Source organism: Pezoporus occidentalis, unplaced genomic scaffold (assembly GCF_034315485.1).
Source record: "Pezoporus occidentalis ecotype Australia unplaced genomic scaffold, CSIRO_AGI_Poc_V1 ctg202, whole genome shotgun sequence".
NCBI classification, from domain to species: Eukaryota; Metazoa; Chordata; class Aves; order Psittaciformes; family Psittacidae; genus Pezoporus; species Pezoporus occidentalis.
This window is the reverse complement of record NW_026913879.1, coordinates 902,348-920,577: the sequence shown is the minus strand read 5'-3', so window position 1 is coordinate 920,577 and position 18,230 is coordinate 902,348. Positions and strand designations below refer to the sequence as shown.

At 52.8% G+C, this 18,230-nt stretch overlaps 1 protein-coding gene across 9 annotated transcripts in view; it reads right to left on the bottom strand.

The window, feature by feature from the left end:
• The window catches only part of PTPRS (protein tyrosine phosphatase receptor type S), a 170,624-nt gene that overhangs the window by 12,234 nt on the left and 140,160 nt on the right, over positions 1 to 18,230 (bottom strand). For 5 of the 9 annotated variants that reach the window (XM_062618735.1, XM_062618729.1, XM_062618730.1 and 2 more), the window contains 9 exons: positions 14,248 to 14,838; positions 13,474 to 13,571; positions 12,791 to 13,044; positions 12,323 to 12,416; positions 11,923 to 12,138; positions 10,088 to 10,245; positions 7,199 to 7,311; positions 4,914 to 4,961; positions 860 to 957 (listed from right to left, as the gene is read on the bottom strand). In XM_062618735.1, the coding sequence (XP_062474719.1) occupies positions 860 to 957; positions 4,914 to 4,961; positions 7,199 to 7,311; positions 10,088 to 10,245; positions 11,923 to 12,138; positions 12,323 to 12,416; positions 12,791 to 13,044; positions 13,474 to 13,571; positions 14,248 to 14,838 (1,670 nt within the window). Of the gene's footprint in view, positions 1 to 859; positions 958 to 4,913; positions 4,962 to 7,198; positions 7,312 to 9,065; positions 9,213 to 10,087; positions 10,246 to 11,922; positions 12,139 to 12,322; positions 12,417 to 12,790; positions 13,045 to 13,473; positions 13,572 to 14,247; positions 14,839 to 18,230 lie in introns of those variants that run through there. The other 4 variants (XM_062618731.1, XM_062618732.1, XM_062618736.1 and 1 more) reach the window with 3 other exon arrangements.

Genomic DNA, 18,230 nt, shown 5'->3' with positions numbered 1-18,230 from the left:
TTTGGTGTCTTTGAACAACAACAAAGAACATTCAGTCATATGGCCAATCTGCAGTGAAAGCAGCCCACGTACCAGTGGCCCCAGCAGCACCACTGGGATTTAACCAGTGCTGATGCAGCCACAGAACCAGGAGCGGACAGGAGCACGTTTGTGCCAGCACACAGCCCTTCCCAACAAGGATGCTGTGCTATGCATTGGCAGAGGCAATGAGGGGGCTATGATGCTCATCACCTTCCCCCCCTCAGGCTGCCTTGGGGCTGGCCCAGCCCCTTAGCCCTGGCAAGGTGGGAATTTTACAGCCTGGGATAGCAATTGGGAATGCTGGTCACTGTGGGAGCAAAACTGAGCAACTAAACATGAGCAGGAAGGACACAGTGAGAGCACGAAGCATCCAGGCAGGACATGGAAGGCACAAATCACCCTGTTTTCTCAGCTTGATCTCCGTGGCTGCTGATGGTGTCAGCTGTGGAGGACTCACTGCTCCTCCCAAGTACCTTCAGCTATCTGAACCCGGGTATCACATTCCTTGGCTCGGTCCTCTCCGTGCTCCGCATTAAGACACAGGCACCCCAAGGACAACTCCCCATCCCATCTGTCTGGCTGCCACCTTCCAGGAATGCATCCCTTTTCCTGAAGGGAGCTCGGACCCTGCCCAAGATTCTTGTTCTTTGGCTCATGGGCCAAACCTCCTTCTGATCTGGAACTGAACAGAGCAAAGCACTGAGCAAGGACTTCATTTTCAATACACATATAGCTTCTTTATGAGCTAAACCCTTCTGTTTATGTGGGTGAGGGCCTTGCTGAATTCCCTGATTCCTAGCTCTGCAAAGCCATGCACAGCACTCACTCTTGCTCATACCTCATACTCTTGGGACAATTTCAGGTTATCATTAGCTTTGAGATGCTCTGTGTGTTCAGCCAGCTCGGAAACGGGGATTGGTGGGTGGCTGAGCATACCTAAAAGACAAGACAGCAGGAAAAGAATCTCATTTAATAATACCTAAAATTCACCACCATTGCACACATTATAAGAAAGAAGAAACAAGAAAGGAAAATAAATTACAATGTAAGATCTGCAATGAAAGTAGGGAGGTTAGAAGAGAAGAATTCAGGGCTCGAAATTGTGTCCTTGGAAGTAACAAATCAAAACCAAGGAAATCATAAAACCAGTAAAATGAGCGTGTTCCCGTGATGGCCCCGTTTTCAATGTGTAAATCAGAGCAAACCAAAAAGGAAAATCCAAAGAGCAGATGCGTGTGAGCGATTCCAATAGTGGACTTCAAATGAGCAAACGCTGCCAGAGGAACCTACGCAGCAAATGTTCCAGCACCCGCAATGATCAGAAACCAACTCCAACACAAAAGAAGGGAAGGGGCAGGGATCCAGCCAACCATGGTGATGTGGGGCAGGGGAAGGGAATGCAGATGGGGGGAAGCAGGGGAGGCTTTTCGGGAATTGTCCTTTGCACAGCCACTGGCTCTGTAAGCTTCTTGGTGAGCTCGTGGACGTGGTGGTCTGAGCTTCACTGCCCCGAGAGTACAACCAGGTATGGAATGGGAAGTACTGGCTCCTCTTCCTGCTCACGGCTGGGGGATGATGCTCCTCCTAGAGCACAGCCTGCAGATGGCCAGGGCTGCTCTGTCCTCACCCTCTTCCATCTGCAGGACAGGCTGTGCCAGCCCTGCCACAGCCTCTGCTGGGGATGCCATTACCTTTTGTGATGGATGGGGAGGCAAAAGATCCTCTTGCCCCTTCTCAGACTAAGTGATGGGAAGCAATTTGCTGCAGAGACCGATGCCTCCTGACCCTGGCTCACCCTTGCAACCCTCACCAGCACTCCACTGTGCCGGTTCTGATGCATTCAGTACTGCCAGGGAGCAGACCTGTTCTCCTCCAAGACACACTGGAGGGTCACGCTGCGTCCCCCCACGAATGGGGCTGAGCAGCGCCTCCGTTTTCAGTCTGAAGTGCGATCTGCACACCCTGCTCCCAGAGGGGCAGCTGGAGCTCTGGGAAGAGCAGGGATCCTTCCCATCCTCCCCTCTCAAAGCCACGCTAGAAAACGAGGTGGAAAAGCGCTCCGTGCTTTGCTCATCTGCATTGGATCATGTTTTTCCAGAGGCTTCCCATGCTGTCTGCCAGCCGATCCTGCTGCGAGTGACAGCGGACAGGCAAGGACAGCAGCATGCCGAGAAGCCCTGGGCAGTGCCCCCAGTGAGGACAGGGGTGGAGAAGAGATGGAAGCCAGGGAGAATTTCGAGCCCCGTGGGTGTTGGTGTGTGACAAAGCAGCGGCGGTGGCAGCAGCATGGTCAGATACTCTGAAAACTCAGCACAGAGATGGCAAAGCAAGCATGACATCTGCAGTTTTACAGTGACTTCTGGAGAGATGCTGCCTCCCCCAGGCCTGGGGACAGGATGAGTCTGCACAGAGTGAGCCACCACTCCAACAGGGCTCTCCTAAGCTAACTGGACCTTCAGCGTAGCCACCACTCAAACCAGGCATCTTGTGGCTAACTAGGCACGAGGAAACTGGCTCTGAATAGAAGGGGCAGGGGGGCACAGACAAAGAAAACCCTCACAAAACCAACCCCGAAGTATTCCGGAGCCTGCCCTGGCTCCATTCTAAGCTGCTGAGGATCAGGGCAGGAAGTGCCTCCCTGCTCATGGACGGAAAGCTCCGAGTGTGTCTTGGTGTCCTGTAGCCCACTGCACCTGGACAAGGATTTCTCCTCTGCTTCTCACCCTGGACTGGAAGGTGGCTGCCATCCAGCCCAGTACCACAGCCCCGGATGCACACTGGGGGGTTGGAAGAACCGGTCCTGTCTCTGCCCATGCGGGAGGGGAAGAACACCCTGGCTGAGAGCCCAAACCAAGCGAGTATCATAAGCACTTTGCTCAGTGTGTGTCCCTCTGCCTCTGAAAGCAAGGGCTGAAGAGGGCAGGAAGCACACCTTGAGCTGCAGCATTAAAGCCAAACACGACTCAGAACTTCTGGCAACCCAACAAAAGCTGCCTCCAGATCTCTGTGGATCTCTCTCCCTGACTTCCTTCCCCCTGGGCTGGAGGCAGCCGGGCAGTGCTTGGCCCAGCAGCACAAAGCTGGAGGCTGTTTGCTTCAGAACACAGCAGCTATGTGAAACCCCACGCGGGGTGGAAGGAAAAATATCCACAGAGAGCCCCAGCAAGGAAAATAATCCCAGATCCTCCTTGGCTCAGAAGTCAGGGAGCAGTATGGCATTCCCTCCTATGGGAAAGGCCCACTGTGCCCATCTGGAACGGGACTCATGCTCCCCCGAAGGCATTTCACAAGTTTCCTTCATAAAAGCTCCAGGAAAACTCATCGCTGTGACCAGCTCCTGCCAGCCAGCTCTGCCTCTTTGCTGTGAGCACATGGGCCCTTGCCTTGTTCCGCTGCTGTTAAAGACAGAAATCCCCTGGTGGGACCCATTTCTGGGGCCCTTTAGAATAAAAGAGGACCGGAAACCTCGGCAGGGATGAAGGCTTTCCCGGTCAAAACACCAAGTGCACGGGGGCTCCCATTAATGTCCAGGAGGAGCCCGATACGAAACGAGCCAGGAGCGCTGCTCCCTGGGGCACCAGCGGCACCGCTGCAGCAGCTGCAGCAGCTCCCCTTTGGTCTGCTTTAGTTCAATAACTTTGCAGAGATGAAGGGAACCAGCACACGGGCTCCTCTGCTCAGTGGCCTCCTGGCTACCTGCAGGGCTGCCAGCCTCCCAGCAGCATGGGGGCAGAGGGACCATTGCCATGGGCTGAGGGTCAGCCAAGGATCAGTGCGGCTGGAAAAGCCACAGAGACCCCTCTGTTCTAAGGAGAGGGGGCAGGTGGACTGGGACAGTATTGACAGGAGCACTCAACCCCAAAGAGATCAATATTGGGATTAAAGTATTCGGAGACACATCCCAGCCCTCCCAGCTCTGAGCACAAGCAGCAGCTGCGACTTCACATTTGTCAGCTCACATCTACCCCCCTGTTCAGCATTAAAACAATAAAATCAAACCCGCCCAGCAAAGCTGGGATCTTGGCTTCTAATGGGATGAAGTCTTTCAGAGGCAGTCTCATCGAACATTTCAATCACTTGAGTCTCTCTAATCTTATCACAAAAGACTTGATTCTCTGTGCAGCAGCCAACTTGCCAGCAACGTCACCCTAACATCTGTTCCATGGGCCAGAGCCCATCTATCCCTGCAAAGCCACTGTGCCTGGATGGCCTCCTGCGTGAAACCAGGGTGTGAGGAGGACCACGGACAGGCCTCTGGTCTTTGTGCTCCTGGAATAAGGCGATGCCAAGGAACAGACACCTGCCACAGATGGGAAATGGCTCTTTCCTCGTCGGACACAAAAAGGTGCCTGTGCGGCTCTATCCACAAAAAGACAGGGGCTCCTCAGCTGCAGCTCTGGCTCTTCTCTTTCCCTGCTTTAAGAAGCAATGGACACAAAAGCACAGGCACACACACAGCGCTCACACACTGGGACACAAAGATCACTTCCTGCCCGTGAGGGACATTTAGCCAAGCTTCAGAAACGAAACATCTTTGTCAATGGGGGAAAAGGAAGCCTCAAACCCGAGGTCTTTCTCCTGAAAGAGCAAGAGGATGGGCAGTGTCCCACGCTGCTACCTGGGGCTCTATTCTGCTGCTGCTGCTACCCTTGTCTTGCAAAAGGCCTGTTGTTTGATACTGTAAAACTGGAAGCGCAGTTCAGACAAACAGATGGCACAGAAACGGGGATGAGATGGGCAAACACTGCGGGAATACAGAGAATTTGGCAAAAAATAAGTATTAATAATAACAGGAACAAAACAGAACTGGAAAAGGAAAGCGACAGAAGAGAAAAAACTAATAATGGGGGGGGAAATGAAACCAACAGGAACAAAAACACACAGGAACTAACTTTCAAAGTCAAACTCAGGGTCACTGAGAGGGCTGCTCAGACCAGAATCTGCAGAAAACAGTAAAAAATAAAGAAATAAAATATACACTTGTTTAAAACTTTCATGCTAATAAAACAAAAAAAACAACATAAATCTGAAGAGGAAAAGAAAAGTTATTTTTGTGCTGCTCAGGCTAGGACACGATACCAACATGTGCTGGCCTTTCCCCTCTCCGAGCTGCAGAGATGCTCACACACGCTCCCATGCCCTCTCTGTTTCGTTGCTGGGGACACTACAGGGGCTCTGCTTCTGGGTCCTCTGGCTGGAGAAGAGCCTGCAGGTCCTCTTCTAAACCACAGTGTACAGAATTCAAACTCCCTCAGTTCAGACAGCACTTCCCTACGAGCTGCACCACAATCTCTCCATCACCACCAACGCACTCCAAGCTCTGATTTTCCATTTCCATCTTCACCCAACTCTTTGCAAAATTCTGTGGGAGGCAGTTGACAAACTCTCCCAAACCCTTTAAAACCTCTCTCTGCTTTACAAGCTCTAGAGCAGAGTCACTGAGCTGGATAAAACTCTTTGCCTAGAGAAACCCATAAAGGAAAGGTGACATCTTTCTAAAGCCAGACTGGCCAAAGCCCTTTAGAGATGTGCAGACCTCTGCCCAGCAGAGCATTAGTGGCAGGTTTGCACGTCTGAGCTACCTTTTACAAGCCTCTTAGACCAGAGGTAGAGCATGACCAAACCAGCAGGGTCAGTGAAGACACTCGCCCATCTATCCATCACTTGGAAGTGCCCTCAGCTGACTCTGTTACCCTGTGGGGACAAGGAGAAATACCCAGCAAGGGAAACACATGGAACAGCACTTCCAGCTGCTTCCTGGCACCCAGGCTAAGCTGGATGGCCGCAACCTGGTATCTTTATTTTCATCTCAATGTAGATTTTACCTGGGGGAGCTCAGCTCTTTCTCTTGGATCTCACATCACCACCTCAAGCTCCAAGAAGCCAACCTGAACACTCCCAAAGGGAGCTCCTGTTTGCACCCAGTATAGAACACTGAGCCCAGAGAAACCCAAACTGGTGCTGAGCTGAAGCTGGGAACACTCAAAAGATCTTGAACACCTTCAGACCCTCCTGCAAGAGCACCACTAAGAGCTGATTCAGGGACCTGCTGCTGAAGTGCTCTGTGTTGAGTCCCTCCATGCTGGATCGAGCATTATCCTATCCCTCCACTGAGACTCAACCATTCCTAAGCTTGGGCTGATACCAATGGGCTGTTCCTAACTCTTTTTGATACGAAACCCTCAGCTCAGTGCTGCCTTTGTGCTTCCCTCTGGGTACCTACTGACCTACCAGCCCTACCCTAGGAAGACTCAGACAACGCTAAGGACAGGACTGAGATGGGAAGGGCAAACAGGAGCTGCAGAAACATTACTAACAAGCACAACACAGCAAAAAAATACAAACAAACTGAAAACAACAGCCAGCCCCCCAAAAGCACAATAAATTCCCTTCCAACTCCTCAAGCACCAGGAACTCGGAGGCAGAGGTGGGTACCAGAGTGCAGGCACTGCTCAGCACTGCCAAGCGTCTGTCTGCGTGAGGATGTGCCTGCGCCGGGCCAGGTCAGGGGTGGCTTGCAGAGGTGCCATGCAGGCAGCTTCGACATGCATGTGCGTGGGACACACGTGTACAAGAGGAGGCTGCTTCGAGCTGCTCTGCCCAGGAGTGAAGTGCAGTTACACGCCTGCCCAGCGGCTGCTTGCAGCGATGGGGTCTGCACCAAGAGAGGAGATGCTCCCCTCGAGCAACCCGCTGCACCCCTGGGGCAGGCCTGCCTCCTCCCTGCGGTGGTTTGGCACGTATGCAGACAGCACCAGTTCCAGATGTGCCTGAAGCCCTGGGTGCTGGGGAACACGCCACGCTTCATCCCCATCACCCCAGGGTGCGGGGCACGGAGCAGTGCGGCAGCACTGGTGGTCTGGCAAAGCTTGGCATGGCCACGGCTCCTGCAGCTGCACACTTAGCTCGGAATGCACCAATTTAGTAGGTGGGAAAGCCCTTCTTCCTGCCTTGCCACTGCTGAGTAGAGGCTGTGCAAGGCCCTTGAGGCTCCCCAGCAAAGCTTTTGCTCAGCAGGCTTGCTCAGCATAGACAAAGCACGAGGTTCCTTGGCTGCACCCTGCGTGTCACAGGCAGCACTGCAGCAGCCTTCCCGCAGGCAGGAAGGGGCTAAGGAAAGGGCAGGTGCTCCACTGCTGCCTTCCCAAGTGAGAAAGGCTGGTTAGCAGCTGGTTACCTGGGGTCTGGAAGTTGATGCGCCTCATTTCCACAGGGTCCTTCGGGTGGTGCGGGGTGATCTCCGCGTTGTTCAGCAGGCATTTTGTCCGCGGCTCCGAATCCTTCCGTTTGCTTTAGAGAACAACAACGATAACAAAAGAACTGAAAAAACAACCCCCAAAACCCACGACAAAAGACAAAGCCATTTATGGGCCTTTTAGTCCCTTCTGTCTTTTCAGCTCCCCGGGCCATGTGGGACCTGAGCACAGCTCTCACCAAAATCAGGGTCAGATGCAGCCAAGGATCTAAGTAAGTTACCTAAAGTGTCTCAGAAAAGGGGTGAGGTTTGGAGGGGTTTCAGTGCTGCACTGGATGGGTTCACATCCCCCCAGCGGCTTTTGGGCAAGTCTGGAAGTTCCTCCTCACAGCAGCACCAGCACAGGAAGGAGCAGCTGAGGTGTGTGAGCTCCCTCCCTGCACACACAAGCCTCCTCTGGACTCTGCAGAGCTCAGCAAGCAGAAACCTTCCAGTGCTGGCCAAGCCATTCCAGCCTGGAAGAATCCGAGCCAAAACAATCATTTGGAAAAGTACACAACCTTCTGCTGTGACCTTGGCCATCAAATCCTGCTGTTGCTCTGCTGGCTTGTTTAGGAGCTGCACACAGAGAAGTCAGAGCAGTGGTTTCCAACCTGTTCCGATCTGCAGAACCCTAAAAACGTGGGTTCAAAAACCAGTGCAGACACATACATCCTCGCCCATCACAGCTGGGCCTGCTGAGATCTGTCTCACCTCCTTGCCAGAAGCTGAAGCCTGCCCCAACCTGCCAGCTGGGCTGCACATCCAAGTGCTTCCTACTATGTTTGCCTCAAAATGGCAAAGGTTAGAGGAGGCAATGAAAGTCTTTGCTGATGTGGCTGCTTCTCCTTGAGAAACACCTGGAAGCAAAGTCCAGTGCTGGTCTGGAGCTGTGACAACCTCTAGCAAGAGAACAGTGCTGGGAGCAGAACTTCTCCAGGGGGCAGAGAACACGTACCCATACCCTGAGGCTTGCAAACACTGCCCTAGCCCTTCTTTAGCAAGGTGGCTCTAGAGCTCCTCACCTCTCCTGCTTGGGTTGCACGTAATATGCCTGCAGCAATAAGGGCAACTACATAAGCAGAGAGGCGGTTACCGAGTACATTTTTAGCTGCTTCTTAATGTCATTAATAGCCAGAAGAAGGGACACGAGCTCTGCCAGCACTGCACGGGGCAGCATTTTGGAATGACCCCACTTTACAGCCTGGCAGCAGTTCATTTTTGCCACAGCTCTGAAACTGCTGTTACCAGCCCATTGCTCAAACCCATCAGCTACTTCCAGTGAAAGCTCTCCCAGCCTTGGAAATGGCTTGAAATAAGTCTCATTTTTACAGGCATAAACGCACTCTGTCAGAAGTCCCTGGCTAATGGGGCAACAACAGCTTCTGCAAGGGGGTGAGGACAGCTCAGCTGGGGAGATTCTGCTTCCAGTATGCCAGTGGCTCAGGGACAGCCTGGATGGAGCAGTCAGACATGGAGAAAACCCACTTTCACCTCTGACTGCAACACAAATGGGTGTTTCTCTGCTCCATTAACCCAACGTTTTATGAGCCATTTACTGTCACTGCTGCTCAGCTTGAGAAAGGGCCATTAAGCCTAGGAATGGACAAGCAGCAGAAAGCTGGCCTTTTCCTTCCTTTCCCTGCCCTGATTCAAACATGGCCCCATGCTAGTCTGACACAGGCTTTCTGTTAGAACAGATCTAGTGGTAAGAACTGTACCAGCAAAGCCCCACCACCATGGACAGGAAAACACTACCTAACACACAGCAAGAAAGAACCTCAGTAAAGGGTGAATCTGATGCTCTTACCTGTCTGGTTTGCTGTCCAGGAAAGCAGCAAGTGGAGAGAAGACAAGACAAATGTTCAGGTTAGAAAGGACTTGCAGAAGAAAGGGGAAGCACTTGCTCAGCCCTAACCCTGGCAGCATAGGTGGGACCAGCAAAGATCACCCAATGCAGATCAATGCTAATGAGCACCAACAAGGACCACGTGTGGCCCTGACCCCAGAGTACTTGTGTGCATGGGTTCAGGTGCTGGGATGTGACACAGGCACGTGTATAATCAAACACACCTGTGCAGATGGAAGATGGAGCAGGGTTAAACGAGCTCCCTCCAGCCATGGTATGAGAGGTCCCAGACAAGGACAGCCTGGCACTGGCCACAGCTTCCATCCTGCCCCCTTGGACCTATTCTGCTCAGCATCTGCTTCCTCTCCGGCTCTCTTTCATTGCACAGTGTGGCCTGTGTGTGCTCAAGGGTCCCCCATTCTCATCCACACACCATGAGCTGCTCAGAAAGCCAAGGAAAGGGAGAGATTTCCAGGGGCTGTTCCCTCCTCTCTCCTGCAGACTCGCAGTACAGCCCTGCTCTCATCTCCCAACTCCAGCTGAAAACCAGCTGGAGAACAGGGGAGGTCCCTGCAGCTCCACAGCACAAAGGTGCTTTCTCTGCATCACCCCCACTGTGCACACACACAGAGAGCACAGACAGGGCCTGAGGCTGTGGATGAGAGCAGGTCTTCTGAAGGAGACAGGCACAAGACCTGACAAACTCATTGCACACATGCCACAGCAGACTGTAAGACCAGCACAACTCTACAGGGTGCCAGTGGGTAGACTCTGAAGCAGCAAGTCCCTGCAACCTGCTGCTAATCTCTCCTGCCCCAGTCAGACCCTTCCATTCCAACATTTGTGCCTTAGGGCTCCTCTCTCCTTGCTGGTGGAAGGATTTGCCCTCAGCTGACTACAGCACCAAGGAGGGAATTCCCTTCGGGGCTCAGAGCTGGGGACATTTAGAACGGTCACAGATGTGGACAAGAAGCATCTCTTACTTTTTGTAGAGTAGGATGGCAATGACAATGCAGATGATGAACACGACGGCCAGGACGGGCCCGATGACCCAGATCAGCCCCTCCTCTCCATCAATGATGGGCTGTGGATCAGGGTTGTCCAGCTGGATGGGGTCAGAGAATGGACTAGCAGCGAAAGTCTGAAAGACATGAAAGATTGTGGAACCCAGTTCAGAGATGGAGTGGGGACTGAAAACAGTGGGCAAGCATACAGTATTCCACAAGAGGAACTTCTAGAGAAGATGTGAGCTCTCTGCAGCACGAACCAAATAACAACAGAGAAAATGTACTCTTCATCCTATAGAAAAGACTCTTGCCTGTGAGCATCCACATGACAGGTACCTTCCTCCTCCAGTGGTCCTGGCAAGACACACCACTGGAAGATCACATTCACTTGATGTTGTGGACTGCCTTGTGCCTATGGCTTACCTGGTTCTGTAGCCAGGGAAGTGCTTTTAGAAAACCAGTTGCCTCTGACTGTGCTCCACCACATCCCTGAGCCCTCTCCATGCCACAAACACACAAACCCTTCTTGGGTTCAAAGCCTTCATGGAACCATCTGGATTTTGACAGTCAGATGGATTACAGAGAAAGAGGGAAGGGATTAAACCAAGAATTAATGCTTAGGAACACTCTGGTCTGGTGACTGGAAAAGCCCAACCCTTGCAATTAAATATAGATTAATAAAATACAGTATGTCTCCTCTGCAGGGAGAGGAGAATCAGGCACATTGAAACTCATCCGACTCCTAGCTACTGAGCATTGCCTGCTTGTTCTTCATGAGTGCTACCATCTCCCCACCCCAGGAAGGATGCAGAGACATAGAAACTACAGAAACCAAAATGCACAGAGCTCTGGGACAGGACAAGAACAGGGGATCTGGGCTCTGTGTCCTTGAACTCTATCAGATCTCAGCAAGACTGAAGCAGCGCTGCATACTTGGGAGCTGCAGTGCATCCAGGCTGTTGGGAGATGCAGGACCTTGTTCTAAAGCAGAAATTACCACAAGCTGCAGTAATCCGATTGAGAATCCCATTCAGAAGCGTGTCAGCCTAATCCTTTAATATCAAATAAACAACTAAATATTTATTTGGGGAAAAAAAAGCCCTTCTGAAAACCCTTCATTTCAAATAGCTTCCTGCTATGACTCCACAGGGGGATTTAAAGACAACAGAGTATTAGACTGCTTCCTATTGTGTATGTGGGAGGAGGCAGGTAAATATTAACCCAGTTGTTTTCCTAAAGCCAAACAGCACCGCTGAAGGTGCTGAAGTGGTAGAGAGCACATGGAATTTGCCACAAGAAAATGCTCCCCTCTCTGCTTGGCGAGGAACTTTGGAATGACTGGGGGGTGCGACATGCTGCTCGCAAAGCAGGATGCCCGGGGGCACTGCTCTAAGGAATAACAGGACAGGCTTTACAAGAAATCACTCCCTGGAAAGGGGTTTGACTTAGAGAACTCTGACCTTCAGTGCGGTTCTGAGCTGACAGTTCAGTCCTCTCCATTCTGGACTCCAATCTGGAGCCACAAGTGGAGCACGTCCTGCTTATGAGGACTGTCAAAATGCAGCAGCAGTGCACAAACTCAGGGCACCTTGGGAGAGCACATTTGCTGCATGCAGACCCCAGCACAAACGGCTCCAAGAGCCACATGCAAAAGCTGCACGGCTGGACTGGAAGGACTTTACAAAGCAAGCTTCAAGCTGTGGGATCTGGTGGGAGAGGTATGGAGAACGCCAGGAGGATACCAGGGTCCCTGGTCAGCAGTGGGCATGGAGGGACCCCTGAAGAGGGCGAGAGAAAGCAGCAGCACTCACAGCCTCGGGCTCCTGGAGCACAGCCAGGATGAAGATGACGTATTTCTGCCCTGGCTCCAGGGCTCTGTTCTCAAAGTTGTCGTAGTGCTTCATGTCCCCAAGGATGAAGTGGGAGGGGAGGGAGCGGAACCGGGCAGCGATGTAGGGCTTGGGGAAGTCCAGCTGTCGGGAGTGACGCAGGCTTCGGCGGCGGAGCCTGGCAATGTCCTGCACGAGCTGCAGGAAGCAAAGGAATGCTCTGAGCCCTGGTGCCTTCAGCACCATCATGGGAGCAGGAAGGAAGAAGAGCCAAACCATCCCACTCAGATGCCCAAACCCCACCCTTCCCAGGCTCTCAGGTCACCATCCCATCCGTTAGAGCTCTCTCCCTACAGCTGCCTTCAGCTTCACCCACGCTCACCTCCTCCAGGTCCATCTCCTCCGGGCTGCCCAAGGGGTTGAGGAATTGTCCTCCTCGGGACTTCCTTAGAGGCACCACCACAATGTAAAAAGCTCTAAGAAATGGGAACAATCACAAGAAATAGAAGGGATTACTCTCCTTCTACAAGCCACAGAGGAAGAGAGTGCACACACTGATGTGGAAGGCTGGGCTTGCCTAAACAGCCCCACTGGCTCAACCCAGCAAGCCCTTGCTTTTCATTTAGCACTGCTGTTATTGCTGCTCCTAGAATGAGCTTGGATCCAGTGGCAGCCCCTTATTTACTCCCTTTGCATTTCTCTGATATCCCCTGTTATAGCTGGGAACTGGCTCCAAAAGACAACAGTCAGGAGGCTGAAAAAGCAGGGAATGCCCCCCTGTACTGCACATGCAGCCTCCCCTCGCAACACAAACTCAGCCCCACACATCCGCAGCTTAACAGAAACCTACTGGACAGGCACTGAGCTCTTCACATCTGGGAGAATCACCACCACGTTGCCATCAGCATCAGGTTTATAGGTCACCTCTGGCTTCCTGGACAACATGTCAGCAGCGGTCCAGGCCGCCACGTTCTGCTGCAGCCCACCCATGCTATTGCCCCGGCTCATCAGGACGAAGTTGTAGAACGTGCGGGGCTTCAGGTTGGTGATGAGCTTCTTGGTGGTGCGGCCGTCCACATCCACGTTCAGCCCGTTGTACTGGATCTGCGGGAGGCAAAGAGGCACCAAAGTTGTCCCAGGAGCAAGGCTGAGACTGCTCGAGCAACCAAACTCCTTCCTCCTTCCTCCCCCGGGCACCAGAGCTGGTGCAGACACAGGAATGGAGGGATTTGAATGGGGGGTGTCTGTCTCTTGTACCCACTGCAGGGTCCCCAAGCATAAAGCAGATGCAGGTCAAAGCCTTGAGACTTCTCCGGGAGGAGGAATTTGGGGTGAGTTCCCTAGGGCGGCGGTGAGTTGGTAACAGAGGTGGGAATGGGACCCCCCAGCCCCGATTTCCAGTTCACCTCCTTGATCTAACAGTGACTGACCATTCCCTGCCCATACCCTCTTACCATCTCGTGTTCAAACCAACAGACAAAACTGCCAGGAAACTGGGGAGAAACACAGGTCTGCCTCCTCCATTGCACTTGCCTTGTATGGGGTGGGAGAGTTGTAGTTCTCAGGGAACTCCCAGCTCAGAAGGACAGATGTCTTTGTGACCATCTTCACCTTGAAGTTTTTGGGTAAAACTGCGGAGAGAAAAGTGAGGAGGAAGGGGAGAAAGGACAAGAAAAGGCAGCAGAGGGAAGGAAGGAAGAGCAAGAAAGAGAAGGAAGAGAATGTCAGGCACTGGCAAAGGGGCCTGCCAGGCTGGGTCTGGCTGCCACTGCAGGAATGGAAGCGCTTGCTCCCTCCTCCACATTTTGCTTGAGTTTTGCCAAGTTCCGTCTCCCTGTGCTCCCTATCCCCATGCCTAACCCCAGGGAGGGGTGAAAGAGGGATGTGTGGCTTTGCCCACACGCTTATGGGTCTGGGTGGCTGCTGCAGGAACGAGGTGCTGGCTTTCTGAGCATGCTCAAGTGAGGAAACCCATCCCAGGTCACGTCCTGCGGATCTGTGATGGTTCTGTTTTCTTTTGGCTGGTTGCAAAAGCTGAAGAAAACGCTCTTCCCACCTGTACAGCGACCGAGCCCCACTTCAGGTGCCCGTGAAAGAAGGGTGTCCGGACTTAACTTAGAAGAAAGTGGTAAAAGGGACTTACCTGGCACAAGGCAGAGAGGAGCTGAGGGACTCAGTGGGAAACCAGAGTGCTTTGCATTTACTCACGAGCCTGGCTGAGCCTGGCTTGACCTCTCCAGCTCTCTGCCTCCTGGCACCAGCCCCGGTTACAAGGGGAGAGAGGGAGGAGAAACCGGTAAATCCTACCTTGATCCAGCTGGAACGTCCGATACTGGACAATGGGGCTGTATGGCCCGGGGCCTTTACTGGTGTGAGCCCGGATTTTAACATCATAGGCGGTGTTGGGTTTGAGGCCGTTGAGGGTGTAGGAGTTCTCTGGGGAGGGGGGCAGGTCTTTTTCCAGCAGGTTGCCGGGAGAACCGGCTTCCCGGTAGGCCACGGTGTATTTGACGATGGCTCCGTTCCTCTCGGCCAGCACGGGCGGGAGCCAGCCAAACTGGACCGACATGGCGGTGATGTTGCTCGCCTCGAGGATCTGGGGGTAACCCTTGGGGATGTCTTCAGGGGTGGTGAGTTCCTGCACAGCTTCCTCCCCGAAGCCAGCCCGGCTTTTCACGGCCAGCTTGAAAACATACGTGGCGCCTTTGTGGATGCTGGGAGCGGTGTACTTATCCTCCAGGGCTGTGAACTCCAAGGTAGCCAAGGGATCAACATCCTTGCGCCCAAACTGGAGCCGGTAGCCCATCACCTGGCCTTCTGCATCCAATGGAGGCTCCCATTTGACCAGAAGAGTGTTCTCCTCTGTCTGGTGCACAGACAGGATGGGCTTCCCTGGGACTGGGAGAGAAGAGAGACACCTTCTGTCAAACAGAAGATAGGGTTGCTGGTGAGGAGATGCAGAGACTCAAACTGCAGCAGCAGGTTCCTTAAATCACAGAACCCCAGACTGGTTTGGGCTGAAGGGACCTTAAAGCTCCTCCAGCTCCAACCCCTGCCATGGGCAGGGACCCCTTCCACTGGAGCAGCTTGCTCCAAGCCCCTGTGTCCAACCTGGCCTTGAGCACTGCCAGGGATGGGGCAGCCACAGCTTCTCTGGGCAAATCACGGCAAGTTCTCAGCTCCACTCTGTACTTCAGTGTATCCCCTTGTAAACTGAGCTCTGCTGCCCATCCGTGGTACACGTGGAGGGTCTCTCAAGTTTAGGAAAGGAGGTGCACTGCCAGCGGGAGGCACTGACATTTCTGGACTTCTTCCCTCTTCTCAGGACGGAAAGGTCCCTCTGTCTCCATTAGACAGCACAATTCATGCAGAAAGACTGGAACAGATTGGCTCAGGCTGCGAAGTCCAGAGCAACTGAGGGTGAAGTAATGAAGGATGGGAAAGGAAGGCTGGGCAGCCCCAGGTCCTGAGCAGCAGGCACGAGTCCACCTAAGTGGTACAGAAAGAAGGAAGCACACAAGAGAGTGCAAACAGAGCCCCAGATCTGTGCGAGGCAGAGGGTAGGGAGAGTTGCTGTGTTTTCAGCCAGCTCCCTCTGTAACGTGTCAGTCAGTTCCTCCACACGTGGGGGATACTGCAGCTCAGCAGTACCGTGCCTCTGCCTAATGAGCCCTGGCACTGCCCAACTGCTAAGCGAGCCCACAGCCACAGCTAAATGACATGTGCAGGCCCAGAGGCTCCTGAAGCTGGAGAAACCAGAGCATTAATTCCAGCAGCTCACGCGTCATTTACACTCAACTCCACTATTAGAGAACTGATTTCCTCCTCTCCGCCTTGGCATTTCTTCTGGTTGAACAGGAGGAGGAGAGAGAAGGGAGTTAGGAGAGATCCTGGCCTGCTCTGGCAGCACAGGTCCAGGCTGGGAAGCTGCAGTGTGGTTAAGGAAGAGGGCAGGAGGGAGCTGGCAGGGAAGGATGGGGATCCCGACAAAGTGGGGAAAGCACTCTGCCTGCTGCACCGACTGCCATCTGACCATGCGCGTGAAGGGCGGCCCCTGAAACAAACCACAGCATCACAGAACGGTTTGGGTTGGAAAGGATCTTAAGATCACCCAGTTCCAACCCCCTGCCATGGGCAAGGGTGCCAAAGGATGGCTAAGGAGCAGTGCTGGGAGAGCCTCCCCTGGAAATGCTCAGAAAGACATTAAAGAAAAGGGCAATGCCATTACCTTGATGTCTCAGTTTTATCACAAATGTTACTTTTATCAGCTGAGCTCAAAAATACTACATTTGCACAACAAATATCATTTGCAAGAAAGGAGAGAAGAAAGTGAAGGGAGGGGCTGAAGTGTTTTATTTTGCAATTGGTTTGGACAGTAAAGGAGAAAACTGGATGTATTATGGTATTTAAATTCATTCCCTAGCCCTGAATGATGAAGAAAGAAATCTTTCCTCACAGAAGCTCTATTGACTGAACACTGCAAAGGAGGTAAGACTGTTACAGAGCCATTTGAAAGATTTCTTTTAAAATGGCTATTTCAAGTTGGGGGGAAATTGAGTTTTGGGTAATAGCTGCTGTGCTGGAGAAAACATCCCTCTGTGACTGATCACCTGCACTGCAAATCCTAATGGGGAGAGATGAGGGAGGGTGACAAGAGAGAGTGATGAGGGAGGGAGGCAGAGAGAAAGGCTCTGGGAGAGAGGAGTGGAAGGGGGAGAGAGCCTTGGGAAGAAGGAGATGAGAGGAGAGAACCAGGGAGCTTGTGAGAAGGAACATGGACAAAGCCAGAGGGGGAAGAAGAAGGGGAGTGAAGGAAAAGGCCTCTGACAGCACATTGACACTACAAGGCTGGGGACAGGAGCCTGGATGCTGACATCCAAACATACCCTGCTGTAACACCTGCAAGAGCTGGTGTCCTGGAAAGCAACCTTGCCCTCTTGTGTACTGTTCTCCAGTCAGGAGAGGAAAGAGGGCAGAGGAAGGCTGAAATCCCACTCCCTTGTCTGAACACAAGAACGTAAAATGAGATGAAGATGTGAGTTAGGGCAGGGAAAAGGCAAGGGCAGGGAGGGCAGCCGTGGCTCCAGCCCTGGGCGCTTCAGGCCAGGGCTCCTGAGCCCGCTCTGTCCTGTACCCTCAGCTGAGTGTCTGTGCTGCCTCCAGGCCCTGAGCAGAGGTTTCAGGTTAATTATGCAGTGTGTCCAAAGGCCTTTGATCCCTGCAGAGGCACAGAGCAGTGCTCTTCCTGAAACAAGGGGTGATGTCAGCTTGTGCAGCTGCTGCAGGCAGGCTGAAGATGACTGCCCCCAAACTAAGAAAGAAACAGCCAGGGATGGGAAGTGAGCAGACAAAGGAAAGAAATGAGAAGAGGAAAAGCAATTCTGACAGCAGGAACAAAAGAAAAGAGATGGGCAAAACAGGCAACCAGAGTCCAACAAAAGATGGGCTGGACGAGGGACAACTCCAGATCTAAGCACCATAGTCATCCTCTATTACACAAAGCCATTCCCATACTGCGCAAGTGGGAATGCGGATGCTGAGAGGGCAGATGGAGTGTGCACCTCTCCTTTCTGCCTGCAGCACAACTGTCTGGAGGAGCTGGGATACCCTGCTGCCCCTTGTCACTCCTCTGGTTCAGCCCTGCCATCCTGGCGTGGCACTGCATCCTCTGTACTCAGGCTGGCAGATACTTTGCCACAAAGAATAGGTCAAAGGGAGGAATGAATCCGGGTGGTATGTGGAGGCAGAGCCCAGGTCCCAGGAATGCTAGTGATGAAAGGGCAATACTGTCAGTCCTTTTCCCTCCACTGGTCCTGAACAAAGAGGGGATATATATTCAGACAGGATACGAGAAGAAGAGTGGGCAGTGTAAGGCACCACTGTCTGCCTGCTGCTTTCAGATCCTTGCAAGTCAGCACCATGACAGCAGACCTCTGGCTCTCCTGCTCCCCAGGGTACCTGTGTGTGCCAACCATCAAAGCCTCACAGTCTCTCCAGCGTCAGAGCAGGCAGAGTCTCCTTACTTCTGCTGCACTGGAATTTATTGCACAAGAGATTACAAGCAATGAATTCATCCTCTGTTGTATTTCTGGGTGTGTCTGGGCTTTCTGCAGCACTGCACAGAACACTGTCACTTAGTGAGGGCTACACATGAGCAGTGACTTTACTACAAACACTTCTGGCTTCGGGGCAGCATGGCGGCTGTTGCAAGTCTGCCCTTCCTGAAGGGAGTGGGATGAAAGCAGCTGGGTCTGGAGAAAGAGCCTCTTGGCTTTAGTAAGCTGCTGAAT